General features: G+C 51.3%; 1 protein-coding gene across 1 annotated transcript in view; it reads left to right on the top strand.

The window, feature by feature from the left end:
• LOC147101530 (collagen alpha-1(V) chain-like) overlaps positions 1-23850 on the top strand; it is a 484676-nt gene that overhangs the window by 412162 nt on the left and 48664 nt on the right. Inside the window, exons 39-55 of the mRNA XM_085965124.1 lie at positions 2939-2992; positions 5914-5967; positions 6061-6168; positions 8426-8479; positions 8619-8672; positions 9611-9664; positions 9890-9943; positions 11944-12051; positions 13885-13938; positions 14280-14333; positions 16582-16635; positions 16845-16898; positions 19995-20102; positions 20237-20290; positions 20380-20433; positions 21976-22083; positions 22702-22755. Of these exons, the coding sequence (XP_085821250.1) occupies positions 2939-2992; positions 5914-5967; positions 6061-6168; positions 8426-8479; positions 8619-8672; positions 9611-9664; positions 9890-9943; positions 11944-12051; positions 13885-13938; positions 14280-14333; positions 16582-16635; positions 16845-16898; positions 19995-20102; positions 20237-20290; positions 20380-20433; positions 21976-22083; positions 22702-22755 (1134 nt within the window). The remainder of the gene's footprint in view (positions 1-2938; positions 2993-5913; positions 5968-6060; positions 6169-8425; positions 8480-8618; positions 8673-9610; positions 9665-9889; positions 9944-11943; positions 12052-13884; positions 13939-14279; positions 14334-16581; positions 16636-16844; positions 16899-19994; positions 20103-20236; positions 20291-20379; positions 20434-21975; positions 22084-22701; positions 22756-23850) is intronic.

The raw sequence follows: 23850 nt of genomic DNA, 5'->3' as shown, positions 1-23850 counted from the left end.
AGGGACACCGGGAGTGAGGGACACCGGGAGTGAGGGACACCGGGAGTGAGGGAGACCGGGAGTGAGGGACACTGGGAGTGAGGGACACCGAGAGCGAGGGATACTGGGAGTGAGGGATACCGGGGGTGAGGGATACCGGGAGTGAGGGATACCGTGAGTGAGGGATACCGTGAGTGAGGGATACCGGGAGTGAGGGATACCGGGAGTGAGGGATACCGGGAGTGAGGGATACCGGGAGCGAGGGACACCGAGAGCGAGGGATACCGGGAGTGAGGGATACTGGGAACGAGGGACACTGGGAACGAGGGACACCGGGAACGAGGGACACCGGGAGTGAGGGACACCGGGAGTGAGGGACACCGGGAGTGAGGGACACTGGGAGTGAGGGACACCGGGAGTGAGGGACACCGGGAGTGAGGGACACTGGGAGTGAGGGACACTGGGAGTGAGGGACACCGAGAGTGAGGGACACCGAGAGTGAGGGACACCAGGAGTGAGGGACACCGGGAGTGAGGGACACTGGGAGTGAGGCACACCGGGAGTGAGGGACACTGGGAGTGAGGGACACCGGGAGTGAGAGACACTGGGAGTGAGGGACACCGGGAGTGAGGGACACCGGGAGTGAGGGACACCGGGAGTGAGGGACACTGGGAGTGAGGGACACCGGGAGTGAGGGACACCGGAAGTGAGGGACACCGGGAGTGAGGGACACCGGGAGTGAGGGACACCGGGAGTGAGAGACACCGGGAGTGAGGGAACTGGGAGTGAGGGACACTGGGAGTGAGGGACACTGGGAGTGAGGGACACCGGGAGTGAGGGACACCGGGAGTGAGGGACACCGGGAGTGAGGGAGACCGGGAGTGAGGGACACCGGGAGTGAGGGACACCGGGAGTGAGGGACACCGGGAGTGAGGGAGACCGGGAGTGAGGGACACTGGGAGTGAGGGACACTGGGAGTGAGGGACACTGGGAGTGAGGGACACCGGGAGTGAGGGACACCGGGAGTGAGGGACACTGGGAACGAGGGACACCGGGAACGAGGGACACCGGGAGTGAGGGACACCGGGAGTGAGGGACACCGGGAGTGAGGGACACCGGGAGTGAGGGACACCGGGAGTGAGGGACACCGGGAGTGAGGGACACCGAGAGTGAGGGACACCGAGAGTGAGGGACACTGGGAGTGAGGGACACCAGGAGTGAGGGACACCGGGAGTGAGGGACACTGGGAGTGAGGCACACCGGGAGTGAGGGACACTGGGAGTGAGGGACACCGGGAGTGAGGGACATCGGGAGTGAGGGACACCGGGAGTGAGAGACACCGGGAGTGACGGAACTGGGAGTGAGGGACACTGGGAGTGAGGGACACTGGGAGTGAGGGACACCGGGAGTGAGGGACACCGGGAGTGAGGGAGACCGGGAGTGAGGGACACCGGGAGTGAGGGACACCGGGAGTGAGGGACATCGGGAGTGAGGGAGACCGGGAGTGAGGGAGACCGTGAGTGAGGGAGACCGGGAGTGAGGGACACTGGGAGTGAGGGACACTGGGAGTGAGGGACACTGGGAGTGAGGGACACCGGGAGTGAGGGACACTGGGAATGAGGGACACCGGGAGTGAGGGACACCGGGAGTGAGGGACACTGGGAGTGAGGGACTCTGGGAGTGAGGGACACTGGGAGTGAGGGACACCGGGAGTGAGGGACACCGGGAGTGAGGGACACCGGGAGTGAGGGACTCCGGGAGTGAGGGACACCGGGAGTGAGGGACACTGGGAGTGAGGGACACCGGGAGTGAGGGACACTGGGAATGAGGGACACCGGGAGTGAGGGACACCGGGAGTGAGGGACACCGGGAGTGAGGGACACTGGGAGTGAGGCACACCGGGAGTGAGGGACACTGGGAGTGAGGGACACCGGGAGTGAGGGACATCGGGAGTGAGGGACACCGGGAGTGAGAGACACCGGGAGTGACGGAACTGGGAGTGAGGGACACTGGGAGTGAGGGACACTGGGAGTGAGGGACACCGGGAGTGAGGGACACCGGGAGTGAGGGAGACCGGGAGTGAGGGACACCGGGAGTGAGGGACACCGGGAGTGAGGGACATCGGGAGTGAGGGAGACCGGGAGTGAGGGAGACCGTGAGTGAGGGAGACCGGGAGTGAGGGACACTGGGAGTGAGGGACACTGGGAGTGAGGGACACTGGGAGTGAGGGACACCGGGAGTGAGGGACACTGGGAATGAGGGACACCGGGAGTGAGGGACACCGGGAGTGAGGGACACTGGGAGTGAGGGACTCTGGGAGTGAGGGACACTGGGAGTGAGGGACACCGGGAGTGAGGGACACCGGGAGTGAGGGACTCCGGGAGTGAGGGACACCGGGAGTGAGGGACACTGGGAGTGAGGGACACCGGGAGTGAGGGACACTGGGAATGAGGGACACCGGGAGTGAGGGACACCGGGAGTGAGGGACACTGGGAGTGAGGGACTCTGGGAGTGAGGGACACTGGGAGTGAGGGACACCGGGAGTGAGGGACACCGGGAGTGAGGGACACCGGGAGTGAGGGACTCCGGGAGTGAGGGACACCGGGAGTGAGGGACACTGGGAGTGAGGGACTCCGGGAGTGAGGGACACTGGGAATGAGGGACACTGTGAACGAGGGACACCGGGAAGTGAGCGACACTGGGAGTGAGGGACACTGGGAGCGAGGGACACCGGGAGTGAGCGACACTGGGAGTGAGGGATACTGGGAGCGAGGGACACTGGGAGCAAGGGACACCGGGAGTGAGGGACACCGGGAGTGAGGGACACTGGGAGTGAGGGACTCCGGGAGTGAGGGACACCGGGAGTGAGGGACACTGGGAGTGAGTGACTTTGACAGGTGTAAATGGTTTTCTTTTAAAGGGCAATGACCTTTGACCTTTCCTTGTTTTTCCCAATCAGGGTGAATCTGGTGATCCAGGACAAAAGGGCAGCAAAGGTGACAAGGGTGAACAGGTGAGAATCGCCATCATGGAACGTGTCTTTGATCCGGGAATGTCCCTCCTTCCAAACAAGAGGGGCCTAACCTGCTGCTGGGTATGCTCAGGTTGGTCTGGCCTTGCTCGGCCTGCTAGTGTTAGTTCTCCACTCGCCGGCTCCTTCTGTTAATGACCACACAACAGCTAAGATCAGGAGTCACCATTTGGGCTTGAGTGCTCCATCACTCGTGGAAAAACCTTTTCAAAATAAAAATCAGGGTAGTGCATCACTCTCTGTCGTGTCTGGTGAGGTAAAAGACAGCATGCATTTCTAGAGCGCCTTTCACCATCTCAGGACATCCTCAAGCGCTTCACAGCCAACGGAGTATTTTGGAAGTGTAGTCACTGTTGCAATGTAGGCAATGCACACAGCAAGCTCCCACAAACAGCAATGAGATAATGAGCAGATAATTGTATTTTAGTGATGATGGTTGGTGGGATAAATATTGGCTAGGACAACGGGGAGAACTCCCCTGCTCTTCTTCGGAATAGTGCCATAGGATCTTGTACGTCCACCTGAGAGAGCAGACGGGACCTCGGTTTAATGTCTCAGCTGAAAGATGGAACCTCAAACAGTGCAGCGCTCCCTCAGTACTGCCCCTCCGACAGTGCAGCGCTCCCTCAGTACTGCCCCTCTGACAGTGCAGTGCTCCCTCAGTACTGCCACTCTGACAGTGCAGCGCACCCTCAGTACTGCCACACCGACAGTGCAGCGCACCCTCAGTACTGCCCCTCCGACAGTGCAGCGCTCCCTCAGTACTGCCCCTCTGACAGTGCAGTGCTCCCTCATTACTGCCCCTCCGACAGTGCGGCACTCCCTCAGTACTGCCCCTCTGACAGTGCAACACTCCCTCAGCACTGCCCCTTCGACAGTGCAGCATTGCCTCAGTACTGCCCCTCCGACAGTGCGGCGCTCCCTCAGTACTGACCCTTCGACATTGCAGCGCTCCCTCAGTACGGCCCCTCCGACAGTGCAGTGCTCCCTCAGTACCGCCCCTCCGACAGTGCAGCGCTCCCTCAGTACCGCCCCTCCGACAGTCCAGCGCTCCCTCAGTACTGCCCCTCCGACAGTGCGGCGCTCCCTCAGTACTGCCCCTCCGACAGTGCGGCGCTCCCTCAGTACTGCCCCTCCGACAGTGCGGCGCTCCCTCAGTACTGCCCCTCCGACAGTGCGGCGCTCCCTCAGTACTGCCCCTCCGACAGTGCGGCGCTCCCTCAGTACTGCCCCTCCAACAGTACAGGGCTCCCTCAGTACTGCCCCTCCGACAGTGCGGCGCTTCCTCAATACTGCCCCTCCGACAGTGCGGCGCTCCCTCAGTACTGCCCCTCCGACAGTGCGGCACTCCCTCAGTACTGCCCCTCCGACAGTGCGGCGCTCCCTCAGTACTGCCCCTCTGACAGTGCGGCGCTCCCTCAGTACTGCCCCTCCGACAGTGCGGCGCTCCCTCAGTACTGCCCCTCCGACAGTGCGGCGCTCCCTCAGTACTGCCCCTCCGACAGTGCGGCGCTCCCTCAGTACTGCCCCTCCGACAGTGCGGCGCTCCCTCAGTACTGCCCCTCTGACAGTGCGGCGCTCCCTCAGTACTGCCCCTCTGACAGTGCGGCGCTCCCTCAGTACAGCACTGGGAGAGTCGGCCTGGATTGTGTGCTCTAGAGATGGGATTGAACCCACAACCTTCTGACTCAGAGATGAGAGAATCCCACTGAGCCACGGCCAACACTTTGTACTTGTCAGGCCTGACCGACTGAAATTATCCCTGTTTGACCTGGTCACATAACATCACAGCTCAACCTAGCCCAACATGGTGAGATAGTAACATGGAATGACCAGTTAAAGTAATAACCTGGGCCTAACCCAGCCCATGAAGAGTTAAAACTCTACAGTCAGCCCCGAGGGAATGTGTCTGAATTCTGTTGTGGAAGTGCTGAGGGAAAAATGGGGCCCTTAACTAATCGAAATGGGTAATTTGATAGAACTGGGAGAACAGCCGTGGACACCAAGCTGTCCCTGCATCTGTCTCCAACTCTTGGACCCAAAGGAGCAAGACTTGGCTCCAGGTGTTTAGAGGCTCAATTGGAATTCTCCTTGAAGACTTTTGATCCAGGTAATGTGTAATGATTCAGTTGCATCACTCCACGAGCTATACGTGCAGCACAGAATCCTAAGGAGTGCTCAACTAGTTCCAGCCTAGACGGAGTGTCACCGACACCTGGGAATCCCTGGCCGAAGACCACACAAAGTGGAGGAGAAGCATCCAGGAAGGCGCCACACACCTTGAGTCTCTTCGCCGGGAGCAAGCGGAAGCCAAGCGCAGGCAGCGCAAGGAGCGCACGTCAACCCAAGCACCCCACCCACCCGCCCCTTCAACCACCGTCTGCCCCACCTGTGACAGAGACTGTAGGTCCCGCATTGGACTCATCAGTCACCTGCGAACTCATTTTTAATGTGGAAGCAAGTCATCCTCGGTCCCGAGGGACTGCCTAGGAAGAAGAAGAGACGGAGTGTGGCCACTGGATCCGTCCATGCCAAGGAACAAAGGCGGTAAAATTCACACTTTGGCGGGGGCACAGAACATGCGCTCTGATTGGCTGCCCATTAAATAACTCCACCTGATGTTCCTTTCTATTGACTTTGTGCCCCCTCCGAAGCTGAAATTTATCACCCACGTTGCCCTAAGCTCAGTGGGGGGAGGGGGTGAATCTCCGCTGGGGTTCTCTCGCTCATCCGTCTTAACTTTGGCAGAAGAGCCGCAGATACCCCAAAAATAGTGTGATTGATCATTGACTGTCCAAGCAACCTGTACCAATCAGAGATATCAGCCCATGTGCTTCAGGTTAGACCTTGTATTGGATCCAATAATTCTTACTGAAGATGTCTGTCTGATGTTCTGTTTACAGGGTCCACCTGGTCCTTCAGGACCTCAAGGCCCCATAGGACAACCTGGCCCAGCTGTGAGTACAGTCCCTTGCATTGTTGCTGCATTTCTTGAGTTAGCAGAGTCCACAGGTAAGAGTTCTAACAGCCTTGCCTTGGTTGTGTTGTAGGGTGCTGATGGTGAGCCTGGTCCTAGAGGACAGCAAGGTCTCTTTGGCCAGAAAGGTGATGAAGGTCCAAGGGGTTTCCATGGTCCCCCTGGTCCAGTTGGTCTTCAGGTAAGTTACTGAAAGTCTACCTGTTGAATACTATCCTACTGTATCACACTCACATGTTGGAAATACTACAAGCTGCCCATTTATTTCAGAACCTTTCATTTAGTTTCTTGGTTTGGTTGAGAAATCTCTTATGAAACCAGTGAAATCTGCACATTGGTAATGTGGCAATAACCAATGGCCATCCCTTATTACCGATTCAGGGTCAATCTTTGGAAGGAGCAGGGCCAATATCTGTTGAGATGGGGATTGAGGATGAGAGTGAGATTACCAACACTGCTGGATTAATTGTCTGGGGTGGGGGGGGGGGGTGGCGGTGGAAGGTGTTTTGGGGGGTGAGGTCACTTGTCGCTGTGTACAGCGAATCAAGAATAAATTCCAGATTTTCTCTGGGCGAAGTTTCTAGCGAAATCAGAAACATGTCCAAAGAGATCATGTTTACAATGCCAATCAAAGCTAATCTTCTAGAACGTATTAACGATGTCACTACACATGGCAACTAAAGCAAATCTAACCTCACCCAGTCCCGACGTGTTCCTTCAAGTTGAGGATCTAGAGATAGAGGGTGACGTAAGAAAACTACGAGGCACTTGGTCTAAGCGTTAAACAAAGCTTTAATCAACTGTTTTACAACATGGAGGTCTAGTTGTGTCCTTCACTAGTTCCTGTAAAAGAATATTCTGAGCAAGCTGGGCCCGTGCCCGAGTATTTATACTCTCCCTGGACAGCGCCATCCGCAGACCGCTCAGTATTATTTCATAAGTCTTTCTTTCATGAATGACTGATTCATGTCAAAGGGTATCCACGATGATTGATCAGACATGGACTCTAGATGGGACGGGCTTCATGGGTCGATGCCGTGCTTGTTCCAGCTTCCCCTTATGTTCCTGTTGTAACATTCCTTCTCTGATACCTCAAACCCGTTGCTCTTTATTGCCAGCGCTTCCCGTGCCCCGACCCGTCCCTTTATTATTGTCAGAGGCACAAAACAAAACTTGTGTTGTGATTGTCGAAAACGGGCAATAAATTGCCGACAGCTCCAGAGTCTGTGACTGCTTTAGGAGTTGAATTAATATTAAAATCTCAGTGTGGGGTCCTGCCTCCATGAGTTGGATGCAGTGGCAGACACTGTGCTGCAACCTGACGCACTTTTCTTATTCACTGTATTAAAAACAGACGGGCAAAGTATCGACGATATATGCATTGTGCAAGGAAAAATGAGGAGAGGCAATAAACTAAATGGTACAATTTTAAAAGGAGTCCACGAAGAGAGAGACCTGGGGGTTTATGTACACCAATCTTTGAAGGTAGCAGGACAAGTTGATAAAACTGTTAAAAAGGCATACGCAATCCTTGGCCTTATTAATAGAGGTACAGAGTACAAAAGCCAGGACCTTATGCTAAATCATTACAAATCACTGGTTCGGCCCCAGCTGGAGTATTGTGTTCAATTCTGGGCACCGCACTTTAGGAAGGATGTCAAGGCCTTGGAGAGGCTGCAGAGATTTACTAGAATGGTACCAGGGATGAGGGACTTCAGTGATGTGGAGAGACTGGAGAAGCTGGGATCGTTCTCCTTAGAGCAGAGAGGGTTAAGGGGAGATTTAATAGAGATGTGCAGGGGTGCAAGTCTCCAATAAATTTTGTTCAAGCCTTAAGAACATAGGAATTGCGAGACAAGAAATGACCAGGGTCCATCTGGTTCACCTTCTCCCATCCTGGTAGTCGTAGGATACAACGGTAATGGAGCTGGTGACTAATCCTAGCAGTCGATCTTTACCTATTCGTTTACAAGCCTTGAGACTATTCCTGCCAACTAGTTCTCACTCTGTTGTTGCTTGGGAGTGAGCATCTTAATGTCATTTAAAAAAAAAAATCGTTTATGGGACGTGGGCGTCGCTGGCAAGGCCGGCATTTATTGCCCATCCCTAGTTGCCCTCGAGAAGGTGGTGGTGAGCTGCCTTCTTGAACCGCTGCAGTCCGTGTGGTGAAGGTGCTCCCACAGTGCTGTTAGGGAGGGAGTTCCAGGACTTTGACCCAGCGCCTTGCTAGGTTGAGTCGTTCTCTGCAGGGGAGGAGGGTTGTTGGTCGGCGGGAAGCCTGATGGTTTGGGAGCAAACCCAGCTCATTTGTCCCACTCCCCCACCTTCACATCCTACAAAGGACACTACATGGAACATCGTGGGAAATGGGCATGAGGAACGTTTCCCTGTTGAAGTATGTTGAAATAATAACCATTGCACGTTCTAATCTTTTACAGGGGTTACCTGGCCCACCAGGTGAGAAGGGTGAAACAGGTGATGTCGGGCCGATGGTGAGTGTTTGTGTCTTTATAGAACGAGCCTCCGTTGAATTCAATGAGGCTTTTTGTTCTTATTAACTTTGGAATGTGTTGGTGTTTCAGGGACTAGTGACAGTAATATGATTGACTTGTCCAATATTTCTGTTACCAGGGTCCACCTGGCCCTCCAGGACCCAGAGGCCCATCTGGTGCTCCAGGGGCAGATGTAAGTACTCCTTCGAATAGTTTATCCTCCACTGTAACCATAGTTACGCTGCGGTGAAGGGAAATTCAGCTTACCTACATTCTAGATCCTTCTTCTTTGAATCAGCCTCAAAGCTGTGCCCAGTGTGTTGACTCAGATTGTCCATTCAATTTTACAACAACAGCTCGCATTTACAAAGTGCCTTTAACCTAGTAAAACGTCCCAAGGCGCTTCACAGGAGCGAAAATCAGACACAAAATTTGACACCGAGCCACATAAGGAGACATTAGAACAGGTGACCAAAAGCTTGGTCAAAGAGGGAGGTGTTAAGGAATGCTTTAAGAAGGAGGAGAGAGAGGCAGAGAAGTTTAGGAAGAGAATTCCAGAGCTCGGGGCCCAGGCAGCTGACGGCACGGCCACCAATGGTAGAGCGATGAAAATCAGGGATGCTCAAGAGCCCAGAATTGGAGGAGCGCAGAGACGTCAGGGGGTTGTAGGGGGTTCCATTCACAGTATAAGATATAGATCCAGTTGGAAGTAAACAAGGCATTTCTCCACTTCAGCATTTCCCCCTTAATACACTGATAGATTGGACCAGCTGAATTGAATCACACCTGTGGAACTTTGAGAGTGGGAGAGAGAGAGAGACTGTATATGGGATTAGAAAACCATATTTGCAAAGTGCTGAGATACATCAAATCCATGGACACTGTCCTGGGTAAAAGCACTCGGTATTTGCAGAAAGGAAGGACACTGTAATAGCGTTGGTCATCTGCTGTGTTTATTACATGGGTGTTGTACTGAGGAGTGTGAAGATCTCACGAGCTGACTTGAGATGGAAAGTAAAAGAGCAAGGCGCGGTCTGTATATTGTAAGGAGTACCAGTGTTTAGAATGAAGCCCGCCCGCCAGCCGCCTTTCTTGGTCTGTCTTAACATCCAACGTATTTTTCTGTTGCAGGGTCCACAAGGTCCTTCAGGAGGAATTGGGAACCCTGGAGCTGTGGGCGAGAAGGTAGTCTCCTCAGTTCTTGTTTCCCTTACATCAGCTTCCAAAAACTGCTCAGAATGTGTGTGTCTGTATAGAGTTATAGAAAATTACTCTCTCCCATTGGGACTGATGGATACTCTTGTTACTGTCTCCCATTGGGACTGGCTTGGGGTCACTCATAGAGGATGTCATTAAGTGGTTTGGGTAGCCTTTCACCAACAGCTTCAAAGTGCCTCTGTTTTCCTGTAGGGTGACGCTGGTGAAGCCGGATCCCCTGGACCTCCAGGATACCTGGGAATGCCAGTAAGTGCTTGGCTCTCTGGCCTTTAATGAGTTTATTTATTGTTTCTCTCTTTCACACCAGTTTACAACACGTTTAACTCGCACCCCACCCACCTCTGTTGAACAGTCTTGGTTTCTCAGTTGAAATGAGTAAATTCCACAATGGAAGCCCGGGGAGTGCCGGGTGAGGTCAGGATAGTATCGGTGCAAAGAGATTGATGAGGATGTGCTGTGTTGGGCCTGAACAGAACTGAATCCCAGAGCTCACATTGGTCGAATGTGTTAATGATTCACTAGAAGTAACAAAAAGAGGAAATGGTCGCTGACAGTCACCATCATGGTGACTGGGGCAATTCCCACACATCCCCCCCCGCCATTCCATCCCACACCCATCCCAGGACTCCATGTGAAAGAAAGAAAGACTTGCATTTCTCCAGCACCTTTAACAATCTCAGGACATCCCAAAGCGCTTTACAGACACTGAAGTACTTTTGAAGTGTAGTCACTGTTGTAATGTAGGAAACGCGGCAGCCAATCTGCTCACAGTAAGGTCCCACAAACAGCAATGCGATAATAACCAGATAATCTGTTTTTGTGATGTTGATTGAGGGATAAATATTGGCCCTGGACACCGGGGAGAACTCCCCTGTTCTTCTTTCAATAGTGGCTGTGGGATCTCTTAGATCCACCTGAGAGGGCAGACATGGCCTCGGTTTAATGTCTCATCCGAAAGACGGCACCACCGGCAGTGTAGCACTCCCTCAGTACTGCCCCTCCGACAGTGCAGCACTCCCTCAGTACTGCCCCTCCGACAGTGCAGCACTCCCTCAATACTGCCCCTCCGACAGTGCGGCGCTCCCCCAGTACTGCCCCTCTGACAGTGCAGCACTCCCTCAGTACTGCCCCTCCAACAGTGTAGCACTCCCTCAGTACTGCCCCTCCGACAGTGCAGCACTCCCCCAGTACTGCCCCTCCGACAGTGCAGCACTCCCTCAGTACTGCCCCTCCGACAGTGCAGCGCTCCCTCAGTACTGCCCCTCCGACAGTGCGGCGCTCCCTCAGTACTGCCCCACCAACAGTGCGGCGCTCCCTCAGTACTGCCCCTCCGACAGTGCAGCGTTCCCTCAGTACTGTCCCTCCGACAGTGCGGCGCTCCCTCAGTACTGCCCCTCCGACAGTGCGGCGCTCCCCCAGTACTGCCCCTCCGACAGTGCAGCACTCCCTCAGTACTGCCCCTCCGACAGTGCGACGCTCCCTCAGTACTGCCCCTCCGACAGTGTGGTGCTCCCTCAGCACTGCCCCGCTGACAGTGCAGCACTCCCTCAGTACTGCCCCTCCGACAGTGCAGCGCTCCCTCAGTACTGCCCCTCCGACAGTGCGGCGCTCCCTCAGTACTGCCCCACCGACAGTGCGGCGCTCCCTCAGTACTGCCCCTCCGACAGTGCAGCGTTCCCTCAGTACTGTCCCTCCGACAGTGCGGCGCTCCCTCAGTACTGCCCCTCCGACAGTGCGGCGCTCCCCCAGTACTGCCCCTCCGACAGTGCAGCACTCCCTCAGTACTGCCCCTCCGACAGTGCGACGCTCCCAGTACTGCCCCTCCGACAGTGTGGTGCTCCCTCAGCACTGCCCCGCTGACAGTGCAGCACTCCCTCAATACTGCCCTTCCGACAGTGCGACGCTCCCTCAGTACTGCCGCTCCGACAGTGCAGCACTCCCTCAATACTGCCCCTCCGACAGTGCGGCACTCCCTCGGTACTGCCCCTCCAACAGTGCAGCACTCCCTCAGTACTGCCCCTCCAACAGTGTAGCACTCCCTCAATACTGCCCCTCCGACAGTGCAGCACTCCCTCAATACTGCCCCTCCGACAGTGCGGCGCTCCCTCAGCACTGCCCCTCCAACAGTGCAGCACTCCCTCAGTACAGCACTGAAATATCAAATACAAGCGGATTTGAAAGGAACACAGCCCACACTTCGACTCTGTTATTCTGTGCAGTTAAAGAGTTTTCTTAATCCTCCACAGGGGCCGAAAGGCGAACGGGGTGAGAAAGGTGAATCTGGACCATCTGGTGCTGCTGGGCCTCCAGGACCTAAAGGTCCTCCCGGTGACGATGGTCCTAAGGGCAGCCCTGTAAGTATACGAGAATCTCCACCAGCACCTCACACTCATCATCCTCTCCTGCTTCCTGTCCCTTTGCAGTTCACTTGTGTAATCGTCGATCAATCACTTCCTCAACTTCAATCTATAGACTTTCAGGCTCCAAACCTGCTCCCTCATAGAATCTCACAGCACAGGAGGAGGCCATTCGGCCCATCGGGCCCATGCCGGCTCTTTGAAGGAGCTCTCCAATTAGTCCCACTCCCCCGCTCTTTCCCCAGAGCCTGTAAATTAGTCTTCTTCAAATACATGTCCAGTTGCCTTTTGAAAGTTCCTCTGGAATCGGATTCCACCAGCCTTTCAGGCAGCGCGTTCCAGATCACAACAACCCTCGGCCTGAAGACATTTCTCATCATTTCTCCTCTGGTTCTTTTGCCAATTATTTTTAATCTATGACCTCTGGTTTTCGACCCACTGCCAGTGGAAACAGATTCTCCCTACTTGCTCTATCAAAGCCCCTCATAATTTTGAACATTTCTATTAAATCTCCCCTTAACCTTCACTGCTCATAAAGAACAACCCCAGCTTCTCCAGTCTCTCCACATCAGTGAAGTCCCTCAGCCCTGGAACCATTCCAGTAAATCTCCTCCGCACCCTCTCCAAGGCCTCGACATCCTCCCTGCTGTGCGGTGCCCAGAATTGGACACAATCCTCCAGCTGGGGCTGAACCAGTGATGTGTGAAGGTTTAGCGTAACTTCCTTGTTTTTTCAATGCCCCTATTTACAAAGCCAAGTATCCCAGACACTTTCTTATCCGCCTTCTCAACTTGCCCGGCCACCTTCCAGGATTTGTGAATCTGCCCCCCGGGTCCCTCTGCTCTTGCACCCCCTCAAAATAGGACCATTGAGATTCTGCTGCCTCTCCAGGCTGTTCCTCCCAAAGTCCTTCCTTCCGCATTAAATTGCATCCGCCACGTGTCTGCCCATCTCACCAGCCTGTCTCTGTTCTGAAGTCTGTTACTATCCTGCTCACTATTTACTACGTTGCCAAGTTTTGTATCATCTGCAAACTTCAAAATTGTTCTCCCTTTATCCAAGTCCAGGTCATTTAAATATAACAAGAAAAGCAATGGTCCTAATCTCGACCCCTGGGGGACCCCACTGCATACTCCTCTCCAGTCAGAAAAACTCCCATTCACCGCAACGCTCTGCCTCCTATCCCTCAGCCAATTACGTACCCAAGTTACCACCGTCCCTTTAATCCCCCGTGCTTCTATTTCCTGAATAAGTCCGTTATGTGGCACTTTGTCAAATGCCTTTGGAAAGTCCAAATATACAACATCTACTGCACTACCCTCATCAGCCCTCTCTGTTACTTCATCAAAGTCTCCTAATCACCAGTTCTTTACCTCTCTCAAAAAGCACATTTTGTTTAATGAGCCTCTGCTGTTTCTCCCGGGTGTTGCTCACAGCAGCAGTGTCTGGAGATGAATTTACTCCTGCAGGGTTGGCCACCCGAATCTCAGCACTTCACCCAGGCTTCCCTTTAAAAAATATCATCGGAGCATTTTTATTTTAATCTAGTAGGAAGGGCCGAATTTTCTCTGCTTTGCTTCGAGAGACTTAGCAGAGGATGTCTCTGCATCCTCACTGTGTGTAAATCAAGACTCATCACCCCATCTCCTACTCTAACTCATTCCTTCACATGACCTCAAGATTGTCTAACTCCTGTCTCCCTCCTACAATCTTCAGGATTTTAACCAAACGTGGAGTCAGACAGACACTCGTCCCTGATGTAGACTCTCTTCATCACTCGGAACTCCTGAGGCAGACCAGGCACTGACATTTTGCTCTTTTTTTCCTCAGGGACCGGTTGGTTTCCCCGGTGACCCTGGCCCTCCTGGTGAATCCGGATCGCCGGTAAGGTTAAGATATGTTTAGTTAAGAGAGAATTGCTGCTTAGTAGAATAATTGATTAAAGCTCTCCTATAAACGCCCTCAGAGTATGAATCCAATCCCCTGGGGTTAAAGATGCTCCATTCATTCTGGGTTGTGGTTTGTAGCCTATGTTATTCTGTTGTGACTGACTGATGCTCAGAATGTCAGTATCAACATTTTTTTTAAAGTTTGTTCTAACACATGGAGATATGATTGGAATTCTGCATGTGAGTTACATTATCGAATTTGAGAACATAAAACATTGACTATTTTCAAAAGATAAGAAATAGCCACTCGTAACATGGCTTCTTATTTCTCAACAGGGTCAAGATGGACCTTCAGGAGACAAGGGAGAAGATGGTGAACCTGGACAGACTGTGAGTTAAAACCTAATCGACAATAAGCACATGTTAATGGAGATGGTACTCGGTAAAATAATGGGACTTAAGGCGGATAAATCCCCCGGACCTGATGGCCTACATCCTAGGGTCTTGAGAGAAGTGGCGGTAGGGATTGTGGATGCATTGGTGATTATTTTCCCAAACTCCCTGGACTCAGGAAAGGTCCCGGCAGATTGGAAAACTGCTAATGTAACACCCTTATTTAAGAAGGGAAGTAGACAAAAAGCTGGAAACTATAGACCAGTTAGCCTAACATCTGTGGTTGGCAAAATGTTGGAGTCCATTATTAAGGAACCAGTAACAGAGCATTTGGATAAACATAATTTAATAGGACAGAGTCAGCATGGTTTTATGAAGGGGAAGTCATGTTTGACAAATTTGCTCGAATTCTTTGAGGACATAACGGGAACCAGTGGATGTAGTGTATTTGGACTTCCAAAAGGCATTTGACAAGGTGCCACACAAAAGATTACTGATCAAGATAAAAAATCACGGGATTGGGGGTAATATACTGGCATGGGTGGAAGATTGGCTATCTAACAGAAAACAAAGAATTGGGATAAATGGTTCGTTCTCGGGCTGGCAATCAGTAACCAGTGGTGTTCCGCAGGGGTCAGTGCTGGGACCCCAACTCTTTACAATCTATATTAACGATTTGGAGGAAGGGACCAAGTGCAACATATCCAAGTTTGCCGACGATACAAAGATGGGAGGGAAAGCAGTGAGTGAGGAGGACATAAAAAACCTGCAAAAGGACATAGACAGGCTAAGTGAGTGGGCAGAGATTTGGCAGATGGAATATAATATTGGAAAGTGTGAGGTTGTGCACTTTGGCAGAAAAAATCAAAGAGCAAGTTATTATCTAAATGGAGAGAAACTGCAAAGTGCTACAGTACAAAGGGGTCTGGGGGTCCTGGTGCATGAAACACAAAAAGTTAGTATGCAGGTGCAGCAGGTGATCAGGAAGGCCAATGGAATCTTGGCTTTTATTGCAAGGGGGATGGAGTATAAAAACAGGGAAGTCTTGCTGCAGTTATACAGGGTATTGGTGAGGCCACACCTGGAATACTGCGTGCAGTTTTGGTTTCCATATTTAAGAAAAGATATACTTGCTCTCGAGGCGGTTCAGAGAAGGTTCACTCGGTTGATTTCGGAGATGAGGGGGTTGACGTATGAGGAAGGGTTGAGTAGGTTGGGCCTCTACTCATTGGAGTTCAGAAGAATGAGAGGCGATCTTATCGAAACATATAAGATTGTGAGGGGGCTTGATCGGGTGGATACGGTGAGGATGTTTCCACTGATGGGTGAGACTAGAACTAGGGGGCATAATCTTAGAATAAGGGGCTGCCCTTTCAAAACGGAGATGAGGAGAAACTTCTTCACTCAGAGGGTAGTAAATCTATGGAATTTGCTACCCCAGAGAGCTGTGGAAGCTGCAACATTAAATAAATTTAAAACGGAGATAGACAGTTTCCTAGCAGATAAGGGAATTAGGGGTTACGGGGAGAGGGCAGGGAAGTGGACGTGAGTCTAGATTCGGATCAGCCCTGATCCTATTGAATGGCGGAGCAGGCCTACTCCTGCTCCTACTTCTTATGTTCTTATGAGAGTTAGGTTTGTCGGAGGATTGGATAACCAGTAGGTCAACTACTGATCCCATGGTCAAGAGGTGAAGGGACAACCCAGTGGGATGCGGTGCTGTTCAGATCAGATCAGGGCACTAGTTGGGGGAGCTGTAACTTGCCTCAGTGCTCCTGGGTTAGAGATAGGAAAACCAGGCCAGGCCTCCTGAATTCTATTCAGACCAAAGGTGGGCAGTCGTGAGTTTGCACAAACCACGACAAGCCCTGATGGGGCAGAGGGGCTGAAGAGCCCAGCGCTGAGGGGCGGAGAACTTGTCCTGGTACAGAGGCCTGGCAAAAACATTAGGAAAGAAGAACCCAGATGAGCAAATCGATTTCCAGGAATGGAGTAGAGAGGAAAATCTGCCCCCGGTGTTTTAGACAAAATGTGACACTGGAGCTTGAGATGTGATGGACACAATGCGATGCAAGGCTGCTAGTGATGGATGTTGGGGAATTTAACATCCAGTGATGCATGGTGCCTTGTATAACCTAATAGAAAGCGCAGGCACAGAATTGGTTCATCTTCCTGTGAGCATTTGTGTAACACGCCAGTGTACGACACCCTGGATAAGATTCTAATGTCACCTTTCTTTTCCCAGGGTTCTCCTGGTCCAACTGGTGAGGCAGGGCCACCTGGTCCTCCAGGAAAGAGGGTGAGTGTGAAATGTCGAACACTATTCCTGTAGCAAACACACACACATCGAACACTATTCCCGTTAATCTCCATTCAAACCCTCAGTGACAGCTCACTACAGAGAGCTGCAAACACAGCAGCAATCATGAGTTTTTGCAATAGCATACGTAATTTCCCCTTCAATTAAAGACCGTGTCTTTTAAGATGTTTTTCTTTGGTGTTTTCTAGGGTCCTCATGGTCCTACAGGTCCTGAGGGAAGACAAGGAGAGAAAGGGGCAAAGGTAAGGAAGAGGGATAGCCACAAGTAGGCCATTTGGAGATCGGGCATGCTGCACCATTTCTGTTAACCCTGGGAGCTCTATCTTATTAACCCTGGTTCCTGCCATATTTCCACATCGCTTAACACCATCACTTACCAAGTAACTATCTGGCCGCGATTTTCCCAGCCCCAAGAAGGCAGGTTTGGAGGCGGGAGAGTTGGAAAAATCGCAAAAGGTGAGCGCGGATTCGGAACCCGCCTCCAACGGGAAAATCGCCTCCTCTGTCTCCCATTTAAACTTGGCCTCCTGGGACTGCATTCCCAGATTCTCACAACGCTTTGTGTGAAGACGTTTGAGCTGTACGGTTCTGGATTCCCCTACCAGAGGAAATAATCCATCCCTTCGTACCTTGTCAATTCCCGTCACTATTTTAAACACCTCGACCAAATCGTGGTTCAACCTGCCTATCTCCAGGGAATGGTCCCAAGTTTACTTACACTCTCGTCATAACTCAGTCCCTTCGTCCCAGGTCCCATCCTGGTGAATCGCTGTCGGACGGTCTCAAAGGTGGTACAGTATCTCCTCCCAAAACTGAATGCAGTGTTCCAAATGAACTCTGACCAAAAGGACAAGAAGAGACACTCTAATCAAACACTGATGCTGCGATGATAGTGACTGACCTTCGATTCGAGATTCAAAATCCTTGATTTTGATTTGCATAATTACTTGAAACTTTCTGACTCGCCCAGCATCATCCTGTCAAAGGACATAAGTGAAAGAACTTGCATCTCGACAGTACCTTTCATGTCCTCAGGATGTCCCAAGCGCTTTACAGTCAATTAATTACTTTTGAAGTGCAGTCACTGTTATAATGCAAAGAAACATGACAATGAGATAAACAACCAGATAATCTGTTTTTGGTGATGTTGGTTGAGGGATGAATGTTACTTAGGACACCGGGGAGAACTCCCCAGCTCTCCTTCCGTTAGTGCAATTAGATCTTTCACCTCCACAGGGCCTCAATTTAATGTCTCATCCGACAGTGCGGCATTCCCTCAGTACTGCCCCTCCAACAGTGCGGCGCTCCCTCAGTACTGCCCCCTCAACAGTGCGGCGTTCCCTCAGTACTGCCCCCTCGACAGTGTGGCGCTCCCTCAGTACCGCCCCTCTGATAGTGCGGCGCTCCTCAATACCGCCCCTCTGACAGTGCGGCACTCCCTCAGTACTGCCCCCTCGACAGTGCAGCACTCCCTCAGTACTGACCCTCCAACAGTGTTGCGCTCCCTCAGTACTGCCCCTCTGACAGTGCAGTGCTCCCTCAGTACTGCCCCCTCGACAGTGCAGCGCTCCCTCAGTACTGCCCCTCCGACAGTGCAGCGCTCCCTCAGTACTGCCCCTCCAACAGTGCAGCACTCCCTCAGTACTGCCCTTCTGACAGTGCGGCGCTCCCTCAGTACTGCCCCTCCGACAGTGCGGCGCTCCCTCAGTACTGCCCCTCCGACAGTGTGGCGCTCCCTCAGTACCGCCCCTCTGACAGTGCGGCGCTCCCTCAGTACTGCCCTCCGACAGTGTGGCGCTCCCTCAGTACCGCCCCTCCGACAGTGCGGCGCTCCCTCAGTACTGCCCCTCCGACAGTGTGGCGCTCCCTCAGTACTGCCCCCTCGACAGTGTTGCGCTCCCTCAGTATTGCCTCTCTGACAGTGTTGCGCTCCCTCAGTACTGCCTCTCTGACAGTGTTGCGCTCCCTCAGTACTGCACTGGCAGTGTCAGTCTGGACTTTGTGCTCAGGAGTGGGACTTGAACCCACGACCTTCTGACTGAGAGGCGAGAGTGCTGCCCACTGAGCCACGGCTGATGTTTGTCGAGAAGCCTTCTTGCCCTCATCAAGCTGAAGGGGATCGATAATGAGGTCATGGATCCACATCCTCCTGATTGGGCATCAAAATCCTTTGAACGATGTAAACATAACAAGGAAAAGATGTGGATTGAGGCAGATTAAGGAGCGTAAGAAATTACGGGAGGTTTGGTCACAAGTGCCTGTTGCACAGATTTACTCCTGAGCCCAGTAACCTTCTGATTGGACCCCATTAGCCTGAAGCATTGTCCATTATTTCTACGACCTGTGTCATGGGTCTTTTATTCAGTGTTTGCCACCCATCAGATGACAGGATGCAAGTCGTAGTTAAGGAACATCAGAACAGGAGGAGGCCATTCAGCCCCTCGAGCCTGTTCCGCCATTCAATTAGATCAGGGCTGATCTGTATCTTAACTCCATTTACCCGCCTTGGTTCTGTAACCCTTAATACCCTCGCCCAACAAAAATCGATCAATCCCAGTTTTGATCCCAAACTTAAGCCCAGTTAGATGAGTTGGTGATGGAGGTGCAGTTATTTACAGTGATTGTAAATGCACATTCAAGATTTTCTTTTGACCACGGCTATGGGGAAAGAACAGGGGAGTGGGACTAATGGGAGGGCTCTTTCAAAGAGCCGGCACAGGCACGATGGGCCGAATGGCCTCCTCCTGTGCCGTATCATCATATGATTCCATGAAATGAACTGTAGGATTTGCAGGGGATCTTTGAGAGATGCTTCTCATTCCATGACTTTCCTTCACCGACTGGTTAGGAGGGACTTCAGTGATGTGGAGAGACTGGCGAAGCTGGGGTTGTTCTCCTTCGAGCAGAGAAGGCTAAGGGGAGATTGAATAGAGATGTTCAAGATTATGAAGGGTTTTGATCGAGTAAATAAGGAGAAACTGTTTCCAGTGGCAGGAGGGTCGGGAACCAGAGGACACAGATTGAAGATAATTGGCAAAAGAACCAGAGGGGAGATGAGGAGAATGTTTTTCCGCAGTGAGTTGTTGTGATCTGGAATGCGCTGCCTGAAAGGGCGGTGGAAGCAGATTCAATAGTAACTTTCAAAAGGGAATTGGATAAATACTTGAAAAGGAGAAATTTGCAGGGCTGTGGGGAAAGAGCAGGGGGAGTGGGACTAATTGGAAAGCTCTTTCACAGAGCCGGTACAGGCACGATGGGCCGAATGGCCTCCTCCTGTGCTGTGAGATTCTGTGACCATTGACCGATTGATGCTTCATGCTGTCTTTCATTCTCCTCAGGGTGACACTGGTGCTGAAGGTCCTACTGGCAAGACAGGTCCAGTGGGCCCGCAAGGATCGCCAGGAAAACCCGGCTCTGAGGGGCTGCGAGGAATTCCCGGCCCGGTCGTAAGTAAAGGACTCTGACTCCAAACTAACACCATTGGTTTTCAGGATCACTTTATTTCAGTAACTTATTCTTTTCTCTGACAACCTGAAACCTTTTTGTTTGTTTAACGCCCTCTTCTCTTTGATTAACGCAGGGTGAGCAAGGTTTCCCAGGATCCCCCGGCCCGACAGGCCCACCCGGCCCCATGGTTCGTAGTCAACACAGTCACATTTAAACCTGTTTCTCCAACAAGAACTCAGCCTGATTCTTACACTGATGTTTCTTTCTGTTTTTAAGGGTCCTCCCGGATTGCCAGGCCTCAAGGGTGACCCTGGTACAAAGGGCGAGAAGGTACATTTCTCAGCTGGGACCAAAGGCTAATTCTTCCACTGATAATCTAATATGAGCTGGTGTCACTGGTGCACGCGAGTCTGTCTCCGACCTTCCCCAGGCACAGCTCACAGGGTCTTTCCCAAATACTGTCCATTCTAGGAGTCCATTCAACCCCTTCATGCCCACTTCAAAATGCCCGACCGCCATGGCTACAGGCAATACAACCAATTTGTACCCCCTACTCTCTCCAACCTCAGTGTCTCCTGTGCTAAAGGCCCCGCTCCTGACCTCAGTGTCTCCTGTGTTAAAGGCCCCGCTCCTGACCTCAGTGTCTCCTGTGTTAAAGGCCCCGCTCCTGACCTCAGTGTCTCCTGTGTTAAAGGCCCCGCTCCTCACCTCCTGTACTGTAACCCTAGTGTTTCACCTCAGTGTGTCAAATAAGGAAGCTGAGCATTGGAAAGAATTCAAAAGGCAACCAGATGGCCCAGCATCTTATAGAAAAAGAGGCTCAGGAACTAAATCTGTTCTCGTTAGAAAATCAAACTCCCAGGAAGAGGGAAGCACGATTGCTGTGTGTAAAATAAGAAGAATATGCGTATCGAAATCCCACTCGGAAAACTCACACCTTCTCCTCCAGCTCCATCACAAAGTGAAAGTCTCCCATAATTTGGGGAAAAAATAAAGTCATGGAAACTGCTGACCTCAATCCTACCAGCCTGGTTCGGTCATGTTCAGATTTGTACGTCAGTTCCGCAGTGTTCCCAACAAAGAGTTAAATAACCTTTAAAATAGTATCATTGTTTCACTGAACTCTTCTTCGACCTAATCCCCAAATAATTCGTCCAAACACTCTTCCGCCCAGCATCTTCATTTTATTGAAATTGAGATTGACGGGACTGTATCCTACTGCACTTCATTCTTTCAGAGAACTTCACGTCTGTGGAACGCCTTACCGCCCCCTTAAACCCCAATCTTGGTGTCACCTAAACATTAACATCTGATTTATGAGTCTTCGCTTCTCGTCTTCTCAGTGTTCATGTCCTGCACTATGGGCCTCCACTTAGCTTTCTCCCGTGTACTGTTCTCAACAACAACAATTTGTATTTCTATAGCGCCTTTAATGTAGTAAAACGACCCAAGGTGCTTCACAGGAGCAATTATCAAAACAGAATTTGACCCCGAGCCACACAAGGCGATATTAGGACAGGCGACTAAAAGCTTGGTCAAAGAGATGCTATTGGTGGAGCGATGGAAATCGGGGATGCTCAAGAGGCCAGAATTGGAGGAGCGCAGAGATCTCGGGGGTTTGTGGGGCTGGAGGAGATAGAGATAGGGAGGGGCGCGGCCATGGAGGGATTCGAAAATGAGGATGAGAATTTTAAAATTGAAACCGTTGCCGGACTGGGAGACAATGTAAGTCAGCGAACAGGGGTGACGGGCGAATTCTCAAAGATTAATTGATGCTCTTGAGGTTCTTGTAACTGTGAATGTAGCCATCTTGGAGCTGGGACATCTGTCTATTGGTGTAACTGTGTGGTGACTGCATGTCTTGTGTTACAGGGTCATCCGGGTTTGATTGGTTTGATTGGGCCTCCAGGAGAACAGGGTGAGAAAGGTGACCGAGGTCTGCCAGGTCCTCAGGGAACCGAAGGTCCAAAAGGAGATTCGGTAAGCATTGAATGGCCAAGTGTTCCTTGTCCATCACATAAATTATTGGCACCAGTCCCTCTCAGGAGAAGCCCGCTACCAAAGTACCTGATTGAATGGATTAATCCAAAAACATCTCGTTTCACTGTAGAAGCAGTTGTGCTTTGTGTGATTTATTTTTTATTCATTTTTGAGATGTGGGAATCGTTGGCAAGGCCAGCATTTATTGCCCATCCCGAGTTGCCTTGAGAAAGTGGTGGTGAGCCGCCTTCTTGACCGCTAGTGGTTTGATAAAACTGAGTGACCTCTTCAGGGGCAATTAAGAGTCAACCAGGTTGGTGTGGGACTGGAGTCACCTATAGGCCCAGACCGGGTAAGGACGGCAGGTTTCCTTCCCAAAAGGACATTAGTGAACCCGTTGGGTTTTAACGTCGATCCGACAGCTTCATGGTCACTTTTACTGATCCCAGCTTTTTATTTCCCGATTTTTTAAAACAGAATTAAAAATCTCAAACTGCTGACAGTGGTGAACTCACAGTCTCTGGATTATTAGTTCAGTAACAGAACCACTGCACTACTGTAGCCTGGGCAATTCTATTATGTAGTATTTGACAATCCATGTTTGTGAATCTCTTCCAGGGTGTCCATGGTCAGTCCGGTCCCATTGGTCCTCCCGGCCCTCCTGGATTAACTGTAAGTATTGAATGGTCCAACGTGATAGAAACTAGTAAATTAATCCCCGAGTGTTGATAAAACTATTTTCAGACCTTATCGCATCTTTGCAAATCAGTTGGGTGATTTTTCCAATGTCAAGCTTTAAGGCAGGTTTGGGAATGTCCGGAGCTTTGTTTCATGGGTAGAAACGCAACTAAGTTGTATTGGGAAAGGCATCATTTGGAAAGTTAGCATTGAAGAACTACCACAGCAGCTCTAGGGTGCCCCTTTGGGAGAAATCGCCTTTCACGTCTTAGTTCCCACGATGAGCATGCCAGACCCAACTTGCACCAATCTCTTGTATCTTCCATGTGCAATGCATGGGAGCCCCAATCCAAATAGTTTCAGATTCTTAGCATCATCATCTATTACACCATCAAGGTTCCCATTAGAATCTGGACGCTGTATGTTATCCATTGCCCGCCCTCACAGGGTGCAAACCCAGGGACCAGCAGTTACCCCACTGGCTTTTTACTGGATTTCATGCAGACCATCTCTGCCCTGCCAAGTTCTCTTCAAAATGCTGAATATTACCTCATAGGTCAGAGATTAACACAACTAATATCTTTGTTTAGAAGTACATAGTAATGTGAAACACCTGAAATTGACAAATGCTACATACATATAAATGCAGTGAGCAAGTCCGCAATGGGTCAGTTGCCCTTTGTAGGAAAAGTTGTTGATTGAGTTCAAGAGTTTCAAATTAAAGGAACGAACTGCTTATTCCTGCACACCAAGCTCAAGCCTCTCGCTGTCCCCGTTACTTAGTGTGTCCCTCAAGCAGGGAGTGAGACTGAGACACACTTATGCTTCGTATATATCTCTCCCAATTACACTGAGGGAAGGGCAAATGTCCAGCTGTTCTGTGGTAGATATGAACACCTCACACATCTGTTCTGTTGACCTTACAAACCTTCATAAATGGAAATCACCCAGAATTTTTCTGATTCAAGGATCAGTACAACCAATTAAATCAAGGAAACATTCTCAATTGTTCTTTAGATCAAAGATACAATCTGATTGTTTTTATCAATGAAACAACTGCCTCGGCCTTTGCTACATTGGAGAATTGTC

Source organism: Somniosus microcephalus, chromosome 23 (assembly GCF_052327205.1).
Source record: "Somniosus microcephalus isolate GS21.2 chromosome 23, FLI_Smic_1.0, whole genome shotgun sequence".
NCBI classification, from domain to species: Eukaryota; Metazoa; Chordata; class Chondrichthyes; order Squaliformes; family Somniosidae; genus Somniosus; species Somniosus microcephalus.
Note: the sequence above shows the minus strand (reverse complement) of the source record. Positions and strands in the feature narration are given on the sequence as shown.